General features: G+C 30.7%; 3 protein-coding genes across 6 annotated transcripts; 1 reads left to right on the top strand and 2 right to left on the bottom strand.

Annotated features, from left to right (window-relative positions):
* Positions 1–557: 557 nt before the first annotated feature.
* On the bottom strand, positions 558–9,934 carry LOC126878276 (ornithine decarboxylase-like). Of its 3 annotated transcripts, none has more exons than XM_050640885.1 (9): positions 9,573–9,934; positions 6,743–6,916; positions 6,425–6,664; positions 6,271–6,347; positions 6,004–6,177; positions 5,582–5,921; positions 5,280–5,494; positions 4,932–5,140; positions 558–1,224 (listed from the first exon to the last, which is right to left on the bottom strand). In XM_050640885.1, exons 3-9 carry the CDS (start codon positions 6,609–6,611, stop codon positions 1,218–1,220), a joined length of 1,209 nt encoding a protein of 402 aa, XP_050496842.1. In that variant the 5' UTR covers positions 6,612–6,664; positions 6,743–6,916; positions 9,573–9,934; the 3' UTR covers positions 558–1,217. The 3 variants fall into 3 exon arrangements, with proteins under 3 accessions (XP_050496842.1, XP_050496840.1, XP_050496841.1); XM_050640883.1 differs by lacking the exon at positions 558–1,224 and adding an exon at positions 3,291–4,838 and having other exon boundaries at positions 9,573–9,933; XM_050640884.1 differs by lacking the exons at positions 558–1,224; positions 9,573–9,934 and adding exons at positions 3,291–4,838; positions 7,894–8,133.
* A 753-nt stretch (positions 9,935–10,687) lies between these two features.
* Positions 10,688–11,908, bottom strand: LOC126878283 (transmembrane protein 14C). Its single transcript, XM_050640900.1, has 3 exons — positions 11,690–11,908; positions 11,301–11,490; positions 10,688–11,226 (listed from the first exon to the last, which is right to left on the bottom strand). Exons 1-3 carry the CDS (start codon positions 11,763–11,765, stop codon positions 11,136–11,138), a joined length of 357 nt encoding a protein of 118 aa, XP_050496857.1. The 5' UTR covers positions 11,766–11,908; the 3' UTR covers positions 10,688–11,135.
* A 169-nt stretch (positions 11,909–12,077) lies between these two features.
* LOC126878280 (glutamate--cysteine ligase regulatory subunit) lies at positions 12,078–14,239 on the top strand. Of its 2 annotated transcripts, XM_050640897.1 has the most exons (7): positions 12,078–12,238; positions 12,584–12,967; positions 13,117–13,179; positions 13,255–13,372; positions 13,444–13,643; positions 13,727–13,841; positions 13,917–14,239. In XM_050640897.1, the coding sequence occupies exons 2-7, from the start codon at positions 12,878–12,880 to the stop codon at positions 14,060–14,062; spliced, it is 732 nt and encodes a 243-aa protein (XP_050496854.1). In that variant the 5' UTR covers positions 12,078–12,238; positions 12,584–12,877; the 3' UTR covers positions 14,063–14,239. The 2 variants fall into 2 exon arrangements, with proteins under 2 accessions (XP_050496854.1, XP_050496853.1); XM_050640896.1 differs by lacking the exon at positions 12,078–12,238 and having other exon boundaries at positions 12,294–12,967.
* Positions 14,240–16,845: the final 2,606 nt, after the last annotated feature.

The following is a 16,845-nucleotide window of genomic DNA, read 5'->3' on the forward strand; positions in this document are numbered from 1 at the left end:
CGTCCACAACGAAAAACTCACGGAGACGGCTGTGGTTTAAGAGCTGTTGGCTTGTTCGTTCGACGAAACTCCACGCGAAAATAGTAATTATTTATCCGCGAACGGGACTGATTCCATAGGGAAATCCGCATATTGTTTCCAGCCGGTTGGCGGGTAAACATGAAGCGCGGTTATACCTGTGTTAATTACGAAAGTGAAAGTGTGGGTCATTCACGATACACGTTGGTGCTGTATTTATACATATGAAATAAAAAGAAATCTCGGAGCCTCTTCTTTCTGTTCCTTTTACGTAATTGATCTTGATATTGTTTCTGCGCTCCTTGATTATCCACGTACCGAAACCAAGCACGTTGTATGCGCCTGATTTATGTCGTATATCTACTACAGTCCCTAAAATCAATGTTCGATATAACATTTCGTGTAATTAATTTTAATCGATCGTAAGAAATTTTTGGCACATTTTAATCTGATTAGTTTTCAATAATGTATTGCTTCAGGAAATATTTATGCGAAGAAAATGTAGGGAATAACAATGAAATAAAATAGCAGGGACAACCTTGACAACTTACAAAATCCATTGTTTTAATATTGTTCTCAATACACAAGACTATTCGATACTCCAAGTTTCTTAAATCTACACATCTATATATTTAGTCTAGATTTCTTTCTAGAAATATAGTTTCCTGTTGTATCTTCAAATCATTAAATCTGAATTTTTTGCATCATGTAACTACTTACCACTTAAAAATCTATTGACTAATGTTACTCCATCTGTAACAATATCATGCACCAATATCTCGACAGAATGAAATACTATTAGCTACACAAAAAGTTGTTCCGCCATGTTGACGTCTGTGACAAATGTTTTTTGCAACCTATCCAGGTATCGATGTAAAGTAATCGTTTTTTGTTAGTACCGTTACGCTCCTCCATTCAACTCAATCGTCTCTCGAGATCTCGCAAAATCGAAAACTAATGATTTCGCAAAGGATTTCACCTTCCTACTGGTTACAGTGAGAAACAGAAATCTTGTAATCCTCCAGTATCCACTTTAGTGATTCATCAACTTTTCTTCTCCACCGGCTTTTTCTTCGAATTACAAAGAAATCGATTCTAATCCGTAACCACGATTCCAGTGTTATAAAAGTCTGGCAATTGATGTCTTGTCATCGATCTTTGACACACACACACAGATCTTGTCTCGCAGGTAGCGGCATCTAAAGCCTTAAAATAAGAAACGAAGATAAAAAATTAGAATGGTCGATAAATCACACTGAAATTGCTGCAATTAACGATTCCATTTAACTCATAAGCTGCGCGATAAATTATATCAAGATCATTTATTATAATTAACCAGGGCCAAAGTATAGGAATGCTCTCGATAAATATCGATAAATCAATCTTTTTTCGTCTACTCCTATCTTTAAGGAAAATCCCTAAATCTGTAAAAGAAAATTAAGACCTGACTCTAAAAAGTGAAAAAAAAACATTTATAAAAACATATGTATATATATATTCAATGAGATAGAATGATTGTTTATTATAAATTATAACTCGTTGATAATTAGTCTTTCTGCTAAAATTCCAATTAACTGACGTAGTAAATTTGTAGATTGAAATATTCTTGTAAAACATATCCTTATTTTATAATTGTAAATATGAAAATATATATTTCTTTTTTTTCTTTACTACACGAAAATATTTACAATTAAGTACATACATATGTATATGTATTTACATTAAATGATATCTACCTATATTACTCAAAACGACAGATTCCATGTATGAAAAATTTAAGGGAAACAATTTTCCAATTATTGCAAAAGATGTAAATATTTTTGGCTATTTAACTTAACCAAAAATAAAACCATTTTTCACCTAATGAGGTAATCGTTCAATTGCATCGAAAGTTGTTTCCATAAAGATCGAAATGACGATATTGAAAAAGCGTGCGTTTAGTATATGGAAACAATAAATATAAAACATAAAAAGATTAGCAATTGTTGCACAACCATCCGGTTAGACAGTGCATTGCAAGCAAAACAACAGTACGCCTTTCACAATGCACAGCGAAGATCGTGACTGTTCGAACTGTCCGTGTGAACTCTGTCCAAAAACCTTGACCAGTCCAAATCTCAGATCGAATCACAATTCGACTCTTCCAGTGTAGTATATACATATTGTACATTGAAATATTTCGAGATGTTTGATTAAACAAGTACAATGATTATCAATAGCTCGATAATCGAATCATTTACTCTCCTCCTATTCGATAGCACGGCTTCCAAACGAGAATTACAACAAAGTTATCAATTATCGTTTCGAAGGAATATATCCTTTCTTTGATTGGTTATCTTTTATTTTAGATTCGCTTCAGAACCGCCACGACACTTACAAAAATAAGGAAAATATACACTTGCAATTCTTATTTATAACTACGAATAAAATATGAGTTATTCTTCTGAGAAATAATCCCAGCGCGAGATTGATAAAAAGGAAAAGAAGAGGAATTTTTTTTATCATTCGACTGTTGAATCAGAGATGAATCTGTGACAATCAGCATTGACTTTTGAATTAGGGAAATAACGCGGTTACACCGTAATTCTTTGTTTCTGTCTCATAATGGAGTTTTTACAACGGTACAATAATTATACAAAAAACTGTTAGCGTATTAAATAAATTTAAGAAATTACATTTAATTATAGGATGTGTTCCTTATTTGAACTAAATAAAAAATAAAAATGAGATGAGATACAAATACATAGCGATCAATTATAGTTTTAGATAAATAACATTTCAGACTTATCCAGACTTATTTTTGCTCAATCAAATTGTATCATCGATCTATGTGTTACACATTATGTCTATGGTATTGCATTATAAATTAGAGATTGGCAAATGAAGTATTAAATGCACATGCAAATGCTGCGATTACATAGTACAAATTAATCATTACATAATAATAAAAATTACTTACGATAATCGAGATAATCTACGTGCGTGTCAATGTTACAAGATGATAAATTTAGTATATACAAATTCCCGTATTTAGTTTCATAAGGTTATTGGTCGACAAACTTCTTAATCAGTTAATCCTAGCTAATACATTGGCCGATAATATACTTCAAAAGTATACAAGATTTCTAATTTCAATAAATTCTATGATAATTCCATGTCAGTCGTTGTCACGATTAGATACACCGTATTTATCTTTGAATTACACGTAGTGTATATCAATCAACCGATATCTAAATCTACGAAACGAAGAAGAAATAAGAACTGAAAGCACATTGATTTGATTTTTTATATTTCATTACATATATTTATTCGTTAATAATAATTAATTAACAATAATAATAGTCGACATATAATACAATAAGAGTAATAATTAATAAGAAACTAATTATCTTTTCTTTCTGTGACAGCTGCCTCAGTGCCCTAAAGATCCTAACAATCCTACAGAGTTTATATTTTTTTTGATATTTTAAATGAACAAAATTAATTCGAGAGATAGTGAACTTTTTGTGCTTATATCATTATACATATATTGGACACGTACGTCACCTTCAATGCTACTGATTACATTTCCCTCGTAACTTTTTTTTACATTTTCTTCACTTGTTAATCAAATGTTAAGTAACAATGATTATTTGAATAGTTTATATATATATATATATATATATATATATATATATATATATATATATATATATATATATATATATATATTATATATTTATATATATATATAGATATATATATATATATTTATATATATATATAGATATATATATATATATATAGATAAATGTCTCGACATTTAAACCCTTACACAAGGCTACTACTCTTGTTTTTTTATGTATCTCATACAAATTATATATATTTGAGATTAATATCAAAAAACCACATAAAACATTATTTACCATAAGCATGGACGTCAATCGTTCATAAAAATGATTGCGAAAATTAAAATTACCATTTTTGTTAGCTAAATTTTCTAATAACTCATATTTATATGATTTATATAAAAATAACCCGAAACTTTTCCCTATATTAAACGTGCAAATCGTAGATACCCATGGAAAAGGTCAATAAACATTTTTTTTGTATATTTTGGAAGCCAATATATGAGGAAAACTATTTTTAAAAGCATATATAGATATTCCTACGAAAATATTTTAACATGTCATACAGCAGAATAATATCTACGGTAGTACTGAAAATTTTCAATAATAGTTTGAAGATTTGACTTTAATTTATACATTCTACTCTTTAATTATTTAGCAGCAATTACACATATTATCATTCTGCATTAATTGAAATAATTTGCACGTTTTTAGTCTTTTAACAAAAACAAGAGGTATAAACAATTCAGCTTTTCAAAGATGGCACCAAATATTAGTAACGCTCCAAGCTTTCATTGGAATAGAAGCGGAAATAATATTACATTTTTCGTCTACAAACTCGTCAAGATAAATATGAAATGCAAAATCACAAACCTTACAAAAAACCTAGTTTCGAATTATACCATAATATCTACGTTCAAAATGAAGGTGTGGTTTCTCGCTACAAATGTCGAGTAGCTGTTTTAACATATTTGTTGTTATCGTAGTATGCCTGCACTAACTTAAAGATCAACTTCGAGGTAATCGTAAATGTATGCTGCTGGTGGATTAGTAACGTCAGCTAACATTTCAGTCGATGTCAGTTCAATGTTTGGATTATGCCATGCATTGGTATCAGTTCCACCAATATCCAGACCAAGCCGTAAATTAGCTGGAGTATTACCAATAACAAAATGCTCTTCGGTCAAAGGCAAAGCGTCTTTTAACAAATGCCTATAAGATGTAACAACCAAAAACTTTGTTCATTATTTCAATAATATGACTGCAATCGAAAAGTACATTAAATAATTACAATCTAAGACTTACCAAATGGTTTCATCAGCGACGATATGAACTTTAGGCACAGGAAATCCATTAAATGGAGAAGCAACTGGTAACGTGTATGCTCCCATATTTTCAAAAATTATCCAATCACCGAGTTCCATTTCATGTAACATAACGTTTTCTACGACTTGATCCAAACCATCACAAGTTGGTCCCCAAATACTTGAGGGAATCATCTTTCCACAACCTTTCTGTTAATGTCAAAATGTTTACTATTAAGAACGAATCAACAATTTTCTGCTAATATTAGGACATTTAATATTAAAACTACTGAATAATTTAGTACTCTACAAACTATTTTCAAACATAGCAATAATTTAAAATAATTACCTTTAGAGGTATTGGAGTTACATGTTGATGATCATAGAGTAAACAATTGAAAGAGCCATAGACACCATCATTAATGTAGTACATATTGTGCGTAATCGTATTTGGTGAATTTTCATCGCCACGCACTGAACGCTTACTATGAATACTGGTTGCAAGAGTAAATGCCGAGGCAACATAAAAACGACCAGGTTCAGCGATTATGTGAACAGCATCGGCTGAGAATTATTATAAGTAAATAAACCTTATAATTAAGTTATAAAAATAGGGTAAAACATATTATAATGCAAATAAATGTCACATACTATTAAAGAATTCGTCGAGTGCATCATTAACGACATTAGCAATTTTATCAATGCTAGTGCCCTTATTTCCAGGATAACCACCGCCAATGTCTAGTAGATATGGCTTGAAACCAAGATCAGTTGCTAAGTCAAACAATATCTTGGATTCGCGTATAGCTCGATAAAATACAGGTGGATCCTGACAACCAGATCCAACATGGAAACTAATACCGATGACATTGAGTCCCAAAACACGCGCAAGACGTAAAAGATTGGGTGCTTCATATATGGGATCACAACCAAATTTCATGCCTAATTGACACTGAGCAACTTCTGCATCACAACGAATTCTAATAACAACCTAAGATTGAAGAATAATGGATTAGATAAGATTATAACTAAAGATAGAAGAAAATAATGACAAACGAAATATGTTTTATTACCTTGGCACTTGGATGAAGTTTCTTAATCTTATGTAACTCGCTTTCATTATCTGCTGTCATAGCATCAACTCCAACAGCAGCAGCATGACGGATATGAGATGCTGGCTTAGCAGGATTGGCAAAGATAATTCTCGATGAGTCTACTCCAACACTTAATACTTTATTAATCTCCGACTATAAATAACAGCAAATGATAAAAATCTTAATTAGACTATTTACTTAAAATACAAAGATACAATATAAGATGCGAAGTATCAGATTATTTACTTTTGATGCACAATCAAAACCAATACCAAGAGCAGCCAATACCTCAATCACAACTAAGTTGTCATTACATTTTACGGCTGAAAGTTTATAATGCAATTGGTTACTTTTTCATCCAAAATGGAATACAATTCAAAATATATAATAATTGTTTTACCATAATAGGGGCTGACGCGTGGCATTTTTTCCTTCCATATCTGATGTTTACGTACAATGTCACCAATGTCAAGCACATAAAAAGCTTCTTCTTGCATTCCACTCAGTGCAATGTCTTTGATGACGGTCGTAACATTTGACGCACTGTCCAAAACATGAATACGTTCGTCCAGATTTGTTACCTTCATATTGACTATTTTGTAAATTTTTTATAAATACTCTGTAGGTGCTAGGCAGCAAACTGAAATTAAAAAATTATTAGACCATAGAAATCGCATACATTTGATTATTTATTCAGAACATATTAAATGATACATACGAGGCAGCTGTCAATGAGAATTGGGTGAGTCGTGAGGAAGCGGGTTAAGACAAGATCACTATGGGGGTGCTAGCAAAGCCACGGGGGCTCTGCGTTCAGGGCCAACTTCCAGTTGCCGCAGTTATCTACACACCCACCAATAGACTGGCCTACCAGCCTATTGTAGATAGAACCCTATAACAAACAGAATAAGTATTACAACATTAGTATTTTATACTTCTGCGTTAAAACATTTATTAAACAAAATAAGGCAATTATATATAAAGAAATTTGAATCTTATTGCGATACATTATAAAATATTTTATTATTAACAAAACATTATTATTTTCATTAATTTAATAAATTTCTTTCAAACAATGCTTTAAATGCATCTCAATAGGTAATTCAAATAAAAATATTGCAACAGTTGTTACAAAAAATATTTTCAGATCAAGTTAAAAACCTCTTAAATAATCAAGTATAATCTTTATCAATATCTGTAGATTAAGGTCATACTTCAAAAGAACTGCTCTATTAAACATTAGTTTATTTATTCAAAAATATAGAAAGCTCTAAAATAGGAATATATGATAATGTAATAAATTGTATACCAAGTAACTTACTAAAAGAAAATATATTTTTGTAATTTCATTCAATATTTACATAGTTTTTTCTATAGTACAAATATTACGTGTACTGTAACTACAATATAAAGATAAATATTAGGATATTTCATGGACATACTAAAGCATTGCCATTTTCTTGAGTGATATTTATTTACACAGAGAAAAAGTATATATATATATATAATTTATTTATTTTTAAAATTCATTAACTATTTATAATTCTCTTAGTATGGATGAATACACTTAGTACCACATGTCAAACATTTTATTATAGACCCAAATTTATCTTATCAAATTTTATCAATAATAATTATATGAATTTCTTTCCAGATACTTGAAAGATTCGGGCTGAACTTTATATGAAAACAAGATATTTATATAAATTTTACATTAATTTTTGTTAAAAAGAAACTTTACTTGAATAAACTTTTTATAAAAGTTAATATCTTTTTAAATTAAATAAATATTAATCAATCAAATTATGTAAAAAAAATATAATTACCACACCTATCTTTATTTATAAAAAAAAATTTTTGGTAACTCACCTGGCGTTTAAAAGTAATTCTCGTAGCTTTTATAACACGTTAAAGCAAAAACCACTGACATAAAATTTTGAACACACCAAAAACTTTGAAAAACAACTATCTTTATAATAATTTGGAAAAAACACTAATACAAACAGAGAAAATTGCAAAATTATTATGCTTCTCTTTTGTGTAATGACACAAAATGTGTTCAATTGGAGAAGTGCAACGGACAGTCAAGAGTACAGTATAATACTGAACCTGAAGTAACTATTTGGGCCACTATTTATACGAGAAAGATAAGTACTATCAGGCAGGCTTTGCGTGGTACCAAGTCTACTTCATGGAACAAAGCTTATCTGACGGCCAAGAAATACATGGTTCAGAGAGATCCAATTGGACATGGAGGGGTAATGCACACGCCACTCAAAGATCAAGTCTTCATTGGGGGCATGGAAATACCGTACTTAATCTATGCTATGCTGTTGAAATTATAGATAACTATCATTTGTCAAAATCACTTGGCATCTATTGATAACATCTCAGTGAAATATTCATAGATAAAATACAGGTGTTTGGTACATTATGTATGCTACTTTCCTGTCTGTACTACTTATTTCTAAATAAGAAACTTCCTCATGAAAAAAAAAAAAAAAAATACAAAGCATTAGACAACTTATGTAATATCACGAAATTTGTTAACAATTTTAGATATATTTACTTAATCAGCATAAAAACACAATTGTTTGAAAATGGAATAATTATTTATATAAAAATTATAAATATATTTTATTATAGATACACAGTATGCATAAATTTATAATATTCTACATATTTAATTTCTAGAGAACCTAAAGGAAATTTATGCAAAAAATGATTAAATAACCAAATAAGATATTTAGATAATATACACCTTGACGTTAAATTAATGAATTATAAAAAATAAAATCAAAACAATGTAATACATTTTAATTAAAAAATATGCATTAACAAACGTAACATATTGTTTAAATAAATCAGAATGAGAATGCATCACTTCAAAATTACGTCATTATTATTGTTAAGAACGAAAAAATCAGTTTAAAGAAAAATGTTAACATATTGACATTTCCATTATCACTCTCAAATGAAAAGCTCTTCAACTGACACATCAAAATTTCGAATAAAATTCATACATTTCGTTATAACTTTACTGGTTTGTACAGGAAATATCAGACGGAGTTAAGTAGTATTAGCTTGAAGATAACATAGCATCGAAATACAAACTGCTCTACAAACATGATGCTACCAAATAGCAAGATGGTATAATGTTTGCAAAATAAGTTCTGCTATTGTGCTAATGCCTATTGTACTGAATGAATAATTTGGATTCGAATCAATTAACGTCATTTACAAGACAGATAAGAATAATTAACGAAATTACTATATAGTCTAGTAGATAATAATGTACATAAATTACAAAGGAAAATCTTACATTTTGCACAATAAGGAAACGTCGTATAAGGAAAATGAAAGAGCACGTGATTCATTGTTGGAAAAATATTTAATCTATTGTTAAAGATATAATATGTCGGAAAGTTTGCACAAATTCAACAAGGACCATACAGTGACTCATCGATAACTAAAATTTTCACGTGACAGACTTGTAAGATGCATGCATGCATTCGTGAAGATTATGTCGAATATGAATTTACACGTACCTTATCAAATGATCGCCACCCTGCGGGTCGGCACTCGGTTTTTGACGGAATGATGGAAGTTTTCGGTGACTGGATCTCAAAAATCAGTCAAATCGATCGATGAAGGTTGAAGCTTCGTTCGTGTTGCGACCAGTGCCTGTCGAATTTTCTCGCGACCAAGTCCCCGTTAAAAGAATCGAGAAAGAACATTCGTTTGTTCAATCGTAACTTACGAGTTACGAAAGAACATCAACGCGCCAGTCGTAGTAACTCGTGAATCGTATTTAATTTCGTTAAGAACTCGCAGAACCTAGTGAAACCGCAGAACTTCCTCCCACGGAAACACCACACCGAGCAAGAGCTCCCGGAAAGGTTCGTAAATGCATCCAATCCAGAGCGTAGTCGATTTTGTAACTCGAACTTCGAGTTCACATGCTTCGATTATCGTATACAATCGATTATGTAGTTTTAAATAAATTACGAACAGAACTTAAAAAAAAATTGTACTTACTATGAGTTAATGGCAATTAATAAAATAACATCTTTAGAAATATTGTAAGTATATATTTGTCGTATGCAAAACATCAATATCAAATATATTAAATATATTTTGTGATTTTAATTGATGGGATAAATTAAAGTCCTTTGAAATGTCGACGTCACTTTTTATATTCGTTTTCAATTTTTACGAAATATTACTTTTTCTGTGATAAACTCTTTGTATGTAACCCTTCTGTGTATATTATTTTTACTTTATAACGTAATATTGCTCAATGAGCAGTAAATGTTAAGTTCACAATCTATGTTACGATACATTCGAATTTTTCTATGATCTTTCTATGATAAAGTGAGAAATGATATGGAATACCTGTTCCATTGTATGCAATACTTGTTTCATAATATGCAGTACATCTCCACCGTTACCAACACTATGTTGATACAGATGGATTTAGAGTTTAATTAACTGCTTAAATAACACAGGCACACACGTGTATAAAAATAACACAATTTAAGAGAATAAGTTTAAGTGACGTCAATGCTCAATGCTACCAAAATAATATCAGCAGATATCAATGGCTTAAAAACGTTCATTTTGTATAACAAGATACGAAATTAAAATAGAAATAAAGTATAAATTCCAATAATTATCTTAATTCTTTATTTAACAACATATTTATAATAATTCAACATTAGATAACATTTAAGAGAACTTCGTTGAAATAGATATATTCAAGTCATACATACTATAACAAATAGTGTACTATAACAAACATAAATTTTATTCCTGAAGGAAAGTGTTTTATACAACAAAAAAGGTTTCAAGCATTGGAATTCAGACTCACAATATTTAAATTCCTAATATTCATCAGGTCAACCATTTTAAGTACCACAGATAATACATCCAGCACAATACACCCAATACACACAGTACAGTCTACTTTAGTTACTTTCTTCTCCCTTTTTATAGATTTAATTGTTCCTTACCTTAAACTACCTATGTTATGTATATTCTATATACATAACAATAAAATAAAAATTTAGACAATAAAATAAAAATTGTGGAATTATCAGAAAAATTTATATTTATGTTGTCTTACTCTCTTTACTTAATGTTTCATTAACAAGGGCTGTACCAGTAAAAGATCTTACAATAGTTTTCACAAATACTACACAGCTAAAAAAGAATTTAATTTTATCATAATTATTATATAGAATACAAATATACAACATAATTATATAAAATAGTACCTTAGTAGAGCAATTATCCCGGCTGGCATTATTTTACCAGTATTATAATAACGATAACCCATAATTCCACCAAGGAGTGAAGTTGCTGCTATAGAAACTCTAATATTTGTGGGATCTTGAGAAGTTTGATAAGCTCCATAGCCCAAAACAGATCCAAAGATAAGTCCAGCTCCCAGAGAAGGAATTGATTCTTTAAAAAATTACATAATTTTTATTTTTTAAGAAAGTATTTTCTATTAATTGCTTTTTAATAAATAAAAATTATATGATAAAGAATCAAATATGAAAAGTAATTAATCAAAGATAATACAAATAATTTTATAAATAAGTTGTATTTAACGTTTATTAGAATAATAATAATAATAATGTTTAATAGTATATAAACTTACGGGCTTTTACATAACCAAGTACACCACCAGCCGCTACTGTAGCGGCATATATATATCCAAGTATGTCAGCAGGCATTTTTTATTGCACAATTATAATTTTATTATTAATAAGTTTTCTTTTTACAATCTATTCTGTTACTGCATAGACTTCAATAAATTATAAATGCTAAGCAGAATGTATTTATTTTTTGCACATCACCGATAGCCGTGATGCATCCATTTTATAGAGTGGTTTTTTAATTTTTCTATTACAACGACTGTTGCGCTATCTGTTATACTTAAAATTTTTATTAATACATTAAATGGATATACGTAGATACTGTAGGTACCAATGAAATACCGTATCTATGTTATTAATCTTATTGCTTGATTTAAGTCTATTTTTGAGTACCACCAATTGTATTTTACCAACCAAAACCAACTATACATTATGCCTGCAATAAGAATATCGTAATTAAAATTTAATGTGTTATTTAATTTACTTCGATAACTAAATTCTATCAATGTAACATTGCATTTTATGTTTGTTGAACTACACATATTGAAAATGTAAGTTCGATGTGTGTACATTAGAATTTGTAATGGGCGTAAATAAAATTATAAATTTCCAAAAAATTATAAAATTGATAGCTTCTTGCTGTTAAAAAAATTATATCACTTTTATTATACAAAAATTTAATCATAAATAATTGTAATAATTGTAATGATTGTAATTTATAAAACTCAAATTCCACATCACACATCATATAAATATACGTACAATTATATATACTTATATGATGTATATATAATTATACAAAGAAATATGTTCCAGGCAACTGTTTACAATTACATAATCTGTAATTCTAGAATGCTAATTACGTAATTATGTCTAACAAGTGCATTTTTGCGCAGATAGCCTGAAAGCAACTCGTGCTTAACAAACTTTAAGAATGGTTCGAATAATATGATGTTTGTAGTACAAATTCAGAAAGCCACATGCATGTGTGTATATAAATTCTTTCATGCTGGAATTTTATTGATATTATCTCTAGATTTAAAATTGCCTAGTCAGCCACGTCATCTACGATCAAAGTCATCGTAAGCAAGTGATCGTTGATTACGATCTATGTCATTAGTTTTCGTAATACTTCTAGTCAGTCATCTACAACGAGCTTGCTAACATTCTTTACAATTTTGTACCATACTATGTTATCTCAAAATATACTAGTTCGAACTGGAAATATACTTTCCTTAAATGAAGCAAAAGCAAAAGCAAGTCAAAATCCTACAGATGAGGTCAGTTTTTGAATTTTCAATGATAAAATTTATGAACTAAGTCTTCCATATATCATAATCAGGATCATAATTCTCGAGGTTATGTCTCTATTAAAGCTGAGTAAAATATTATATTTATGATAGATTATAGGTATCTTTTTGTTTTTCAGTTAATTGAAACACTAAAAATTATACTTCGAGACAATGAAGGCACTGGCGAAAACCCAATAATTGTATGATCACTTCTTATTTGTTGTTTAATGTTTTTGGAGAATGTATCGTTATAATGAAAAGTTACTTATTTTCAGATTCAAGGTGTAGAAGATAATGCTTTGCAAGATATCAATAGAGAAGATGTTAAGATAACTGTGAAGGTATTTATTTCATCACCTGATGTAAGCCTACTGAAAGAGGCAGTAGATCAAGGTATGAGCTATAATTTCTTATTTCCAGATTGTATTTTAAATAATGTTCTGTTGCATATCATTTCTTTTCAGTTTGTAGTTTTCTAAATATAAATGCAATTGAATCTTTAGTAATTGCTTATTCAAGCAAGGAAAGTCCAGAAGAATTATTAGAATCATTGAAACACCTATGGGCTGGAGTGGAAGAGTATGTGAAAATTGGCAAATTGTCAAGTGTTGGTTTAAGTGATCTCAACACAAATATGTTTATTGATCTATTTCAATGGGCAAATGTAAAATTATCATTGTTTATATTTTTTTTTAATGTTTACTTCTATAGTGTTGTGTCTATTCTATATTACCTTTATTTGAACAGATAAAGCCAAATATTGTACAAATTAGTTTAGCTACATGTTGTGTTGTACCACCAGCTTTGCAGACATTCACTAAAGAAAATGACGTGCAATTATTAACGCATAATGATCCTGGCCGTAAGTGCATTTCGATACAGCAATAATAATAAAGTAAATAACATGTCATCCAATATTAAGCTTTTTTACTTACAGAAATTCTACCTCAAGAAGATCTAAATAGAATATTCAACGCTAATACAAGTTCATATTGGGTTACAAGATACCAAATTCATCTAAAATGTCGTGGTATTTTATCTTCAAAAGGTTACCTAATATATGTTAACAAAAAAACGAAATAATGTTATATTTTTGTCTATATCAAAAAAATGTCTGTAATTCAAATTATAATAGTGCTTATATTTCAATGATATTGTGTTAACTTTTACATTATAATACGCATATAAATCATTTATGCTTAGTTGTTCCTAAAAAAGTATTGTTTTGTTTACAGTAATTAATAAAATTGTTAATTGATATTGTTGATTCATTTGTAAACATTAGGAGGTTAATGCATTTTTTCAATCATTGGATTTTCTATGTATATTTATGAAAATAAACATTTAGTTAGCATAATTAGAACAATGTGTTTTACATTACTCTTCGATTTGACTCATTTTCTCGAATTTTTAATTAGTAATTTTCTTGGGAGCCCCATACCATAGAATATTACATGTGTAAATATATTGGAATATATGGAATCTTAGACACAAGTATAAATTTCCGTTAGTAGCTTCTGAGCACAAAAGTAAACACAAAACTGCAAAAGCTGCGTAAAGGCGGTGAATAGCGTTGGGCATGCGCAACATTTGAAATTGGAAAGAGACATTCCTTAAATAGAGATACAAATGTATAGTTAATGTCCGTAGTTATCGAAATGAAAGCTACAATGTATCGCATTAAATTGAAGTCAAACGTAATTAAAATTTTATTTTATTAAAATTTTTGTTCGATTGCTATAAAAAGTTGCTTCAAAAGCTATAAAGAATGAAAAAATTACTTCCCAAAAGTACTTCATTTATTAATCATTAATATTGATTGTTAGCAATTTTAGGACTTACTTCGCTTGTGATGCATTTGAAACTGCTAATTTTCAAATTATATAAAATTCAAAATTCGGTTATTTTCGAAAATCAAAATACAAATTTCAATATCTTTCTAATTACATGTATCTTATACAACCAAATTCTTAAATTATATATTTGTTAAATATATTTTATAAAATTATATAATCTATCTATGTTTTCAATAACTTAATTTTCGATATTAATTAAAAAAGAGAAAGTATAACAAATAAAATCGATGAAAATAAGATATATACATATATATATATATATATAAGAATGTAGAATCGTGTATGTAGTTGTTTATTTGAAAGAGGCTCTCTCTTGTATTTAACCAAGTTCGCAACCATCGCTAGCGGTAGCCGATCAGAAGTCCACTAGGCAGCGGGGACACAAGGAATCTTTGGTTTTATGTGTGTGTCCCAACTTCGTCGTCGTAGCCGCCGCCACCGCGGTCGTCGTCGTCGTCGCAGGCCAGCTCGATATATGCGGGCCGATTTTTCGTTTTGCCACCGGCTTGCTGCTGCCTTCGGATCTTTCCCTTTCCTGCGCGTTCTGTTACTCTGCTCCCGCTCTGTGGGTCCTTTTGCGTTAAGCCGCACCGCGTGGCACACACGGGGACAACGAAACGATGGGATGAGACGGGATGGGTCTGGACTTCGGAGGACTGCGGATAGCGTAAACGTTTCTCTCCTCTCCTTCAGTTCTTTCTCTCGCTCTCCTTTCCTTCTTTACCCTTGTCTCCTTCGTCCTCCTCCTTGCGCTCCTTTTCCACAGCACGCACACCTTTCTGCGTTCATCATTCTGCCCTCTCTATTCTGCACACGATCTATCGCCTCTACTCGAGCACATTCGACACTCGCTGCGTCTCTCTCTCTTTCTCTTTTTTCCCTCTCACCCTTCTCTTTCGTTCCTTTACTCTTCTCTCTTTTATAAACATCGCTTTCGGGATTGGTCTCTTTCCAATGCTTTCCCGTCTTGCTGGTCACTGCAAAGCGGGCGGGGTATGCGAACGCCGCGATACTATGTTATGCCTGCGGACCGCGGGTCTGACATACTTTGTATGTTAATGCCACATAATGTCGGTTTTGTTCCTCTTTTCAGCATTTATTTGTTCGGGTCTTCGGAGCTTTAGCAGGGGCGAGCACGAACCATAGTTCGTACCGCGCCTCCAATCGCTCGGCTATTTCGTGATCGGACCTAACGACTCGTTCTTTTTTCTCGCGTAAAAGATCCCTTGCGTCATCGATACGCGCTTATCGAAATTGATTCGGAAGATATAGAGCATCTAGGAGAGATTGGCGTTCCATTTTGCCGACACATTGACTATATCAGCAGCACGTCCATTTGTTGCGAGTTAAATATAGAAATATTTACTTAGTCCTCTTGCCGATGAATTAAAAATTAAGCTTCCCTTATCAGCTACGGGCGTTATCAGTCCTCAATTCATAATCTTTCTTAAATTTTTCTCTTGGAATTCCCAATTTCTGAACCTGTCGAGATACTGTTCTTTTTTCTTCTCGAGTGGAAACACGTCAAATCCACTCAATTGCGTCATATTTCACGATCTAGGGAATCAGCGCATCAAAAGATCGCGCTAGAGCCAACGCAACATTTCATCGTTGCATAATTATGCAATTTGCGTAAGCCACCACTGGTTTCAGCGAAATCCGGCTTTCTGATAAAGAATCTCATCAGAGATGATGCAAATTCTCGAACTTTACCAGGGAACAGAGTTAGTTTGCATTTCTACAACTTGTTGTGTCTTTCTCACGCGGTGTTGCTAACTTTTCATTTTACTTTAAATCAGTCAAATCATATCCGAGTAACTGTAGGTAATAAATCACGTTGAAAAGATTAACTTCTAACTATTTGCGTCAGAATAATTTAATTAGCACGTATACGACTTTGACCATTCGTTCGTTCTTTCTTTTCTATTGACAACCATTAATCATATTAAAAAAAAAGAATGATATATATTGAATATTGAGAAGATCTCTGATAAAACTATCAAAACCTCG

The sequence above is a fragment of the Bombus huntii genome, chromosome 2 (genome assembly GCF_024542735.1).
Source record: "Bombus huntii isolate Logan2020A chromosome 2, iyBomHunt1.1, whole genome shotgun sequence".
In the NCBI taxonomy this organism is placed as follows: Eukaryota; Metazoa; Arthropoda; class Insecta; order Hymenoptera; family Apidae; genus Bombus; species Bombus huntii.

Bases quoted from the DNA above. Each gene is read 5' to 3' on its own strand.
- LOC126878280 (XM_050640897.1), top strand. From the start codon at position 12,878: ATGTTATCTCAAAATATACTAGTTCGAACTGGAAATATACTTTCCTTA. The intron at 12,968-13,116 runs GTCAGTTTTTGA...TTTGTTTTTCAG, and splicing joins GTCAAAATCCTACAGATGAG to TTAATTGAAACACTAAAAAT. The intron at 13,842-13,916 runs GTAAGTGCATTT...TTTTACTTACAG, and splicing joins AACGCATAATGATCCTGGCC to AAATTCTACCTCAAGAAGAT.
- LOC126878283 (XM_050640900.1), bottom strand. From the start codon at position 11,765: ATGCCTGCTGACATACTTGGATATATATATGCCGCTACAGTAGCGGCT. The intron at 11,491-11,689 runs GTAAGTTTATAT...AATTTTTTAAAG, and splicing joins ACTTGGTTATGTAAAAGCCC to AATCAATTCCTTCTCTGGGA. The intron at 11,227-11,300 runs GTACTATTTTAT...ATTCTTTTTTAG, and splicing joins GGGATAATTGCTCTACTAAG to CTGTGTAGTATTTGTGAAAA.
- LOC126878276 (XM_050640883.1), bottom strand. From the start codon at position 6,611: ATGAAGGTAACAAATCTGGACGAACGTATTCATGTTTTGGACAGTGCG. The intron at 5,922-6,003 runs GTAATAAAACAT...CTTCAATCTTAG, and splicing joins AACTTCATCCAAGTGCCAAG to GTTGTTATTAGAATTCGTTG. The intron at 5,141-5,279 runs GTAATTATTTTA...TGACATTAACAG, and splicing joins TAACTCCAATACCTCTAAAG to AAAGGTTGTGGAAAGATGAT.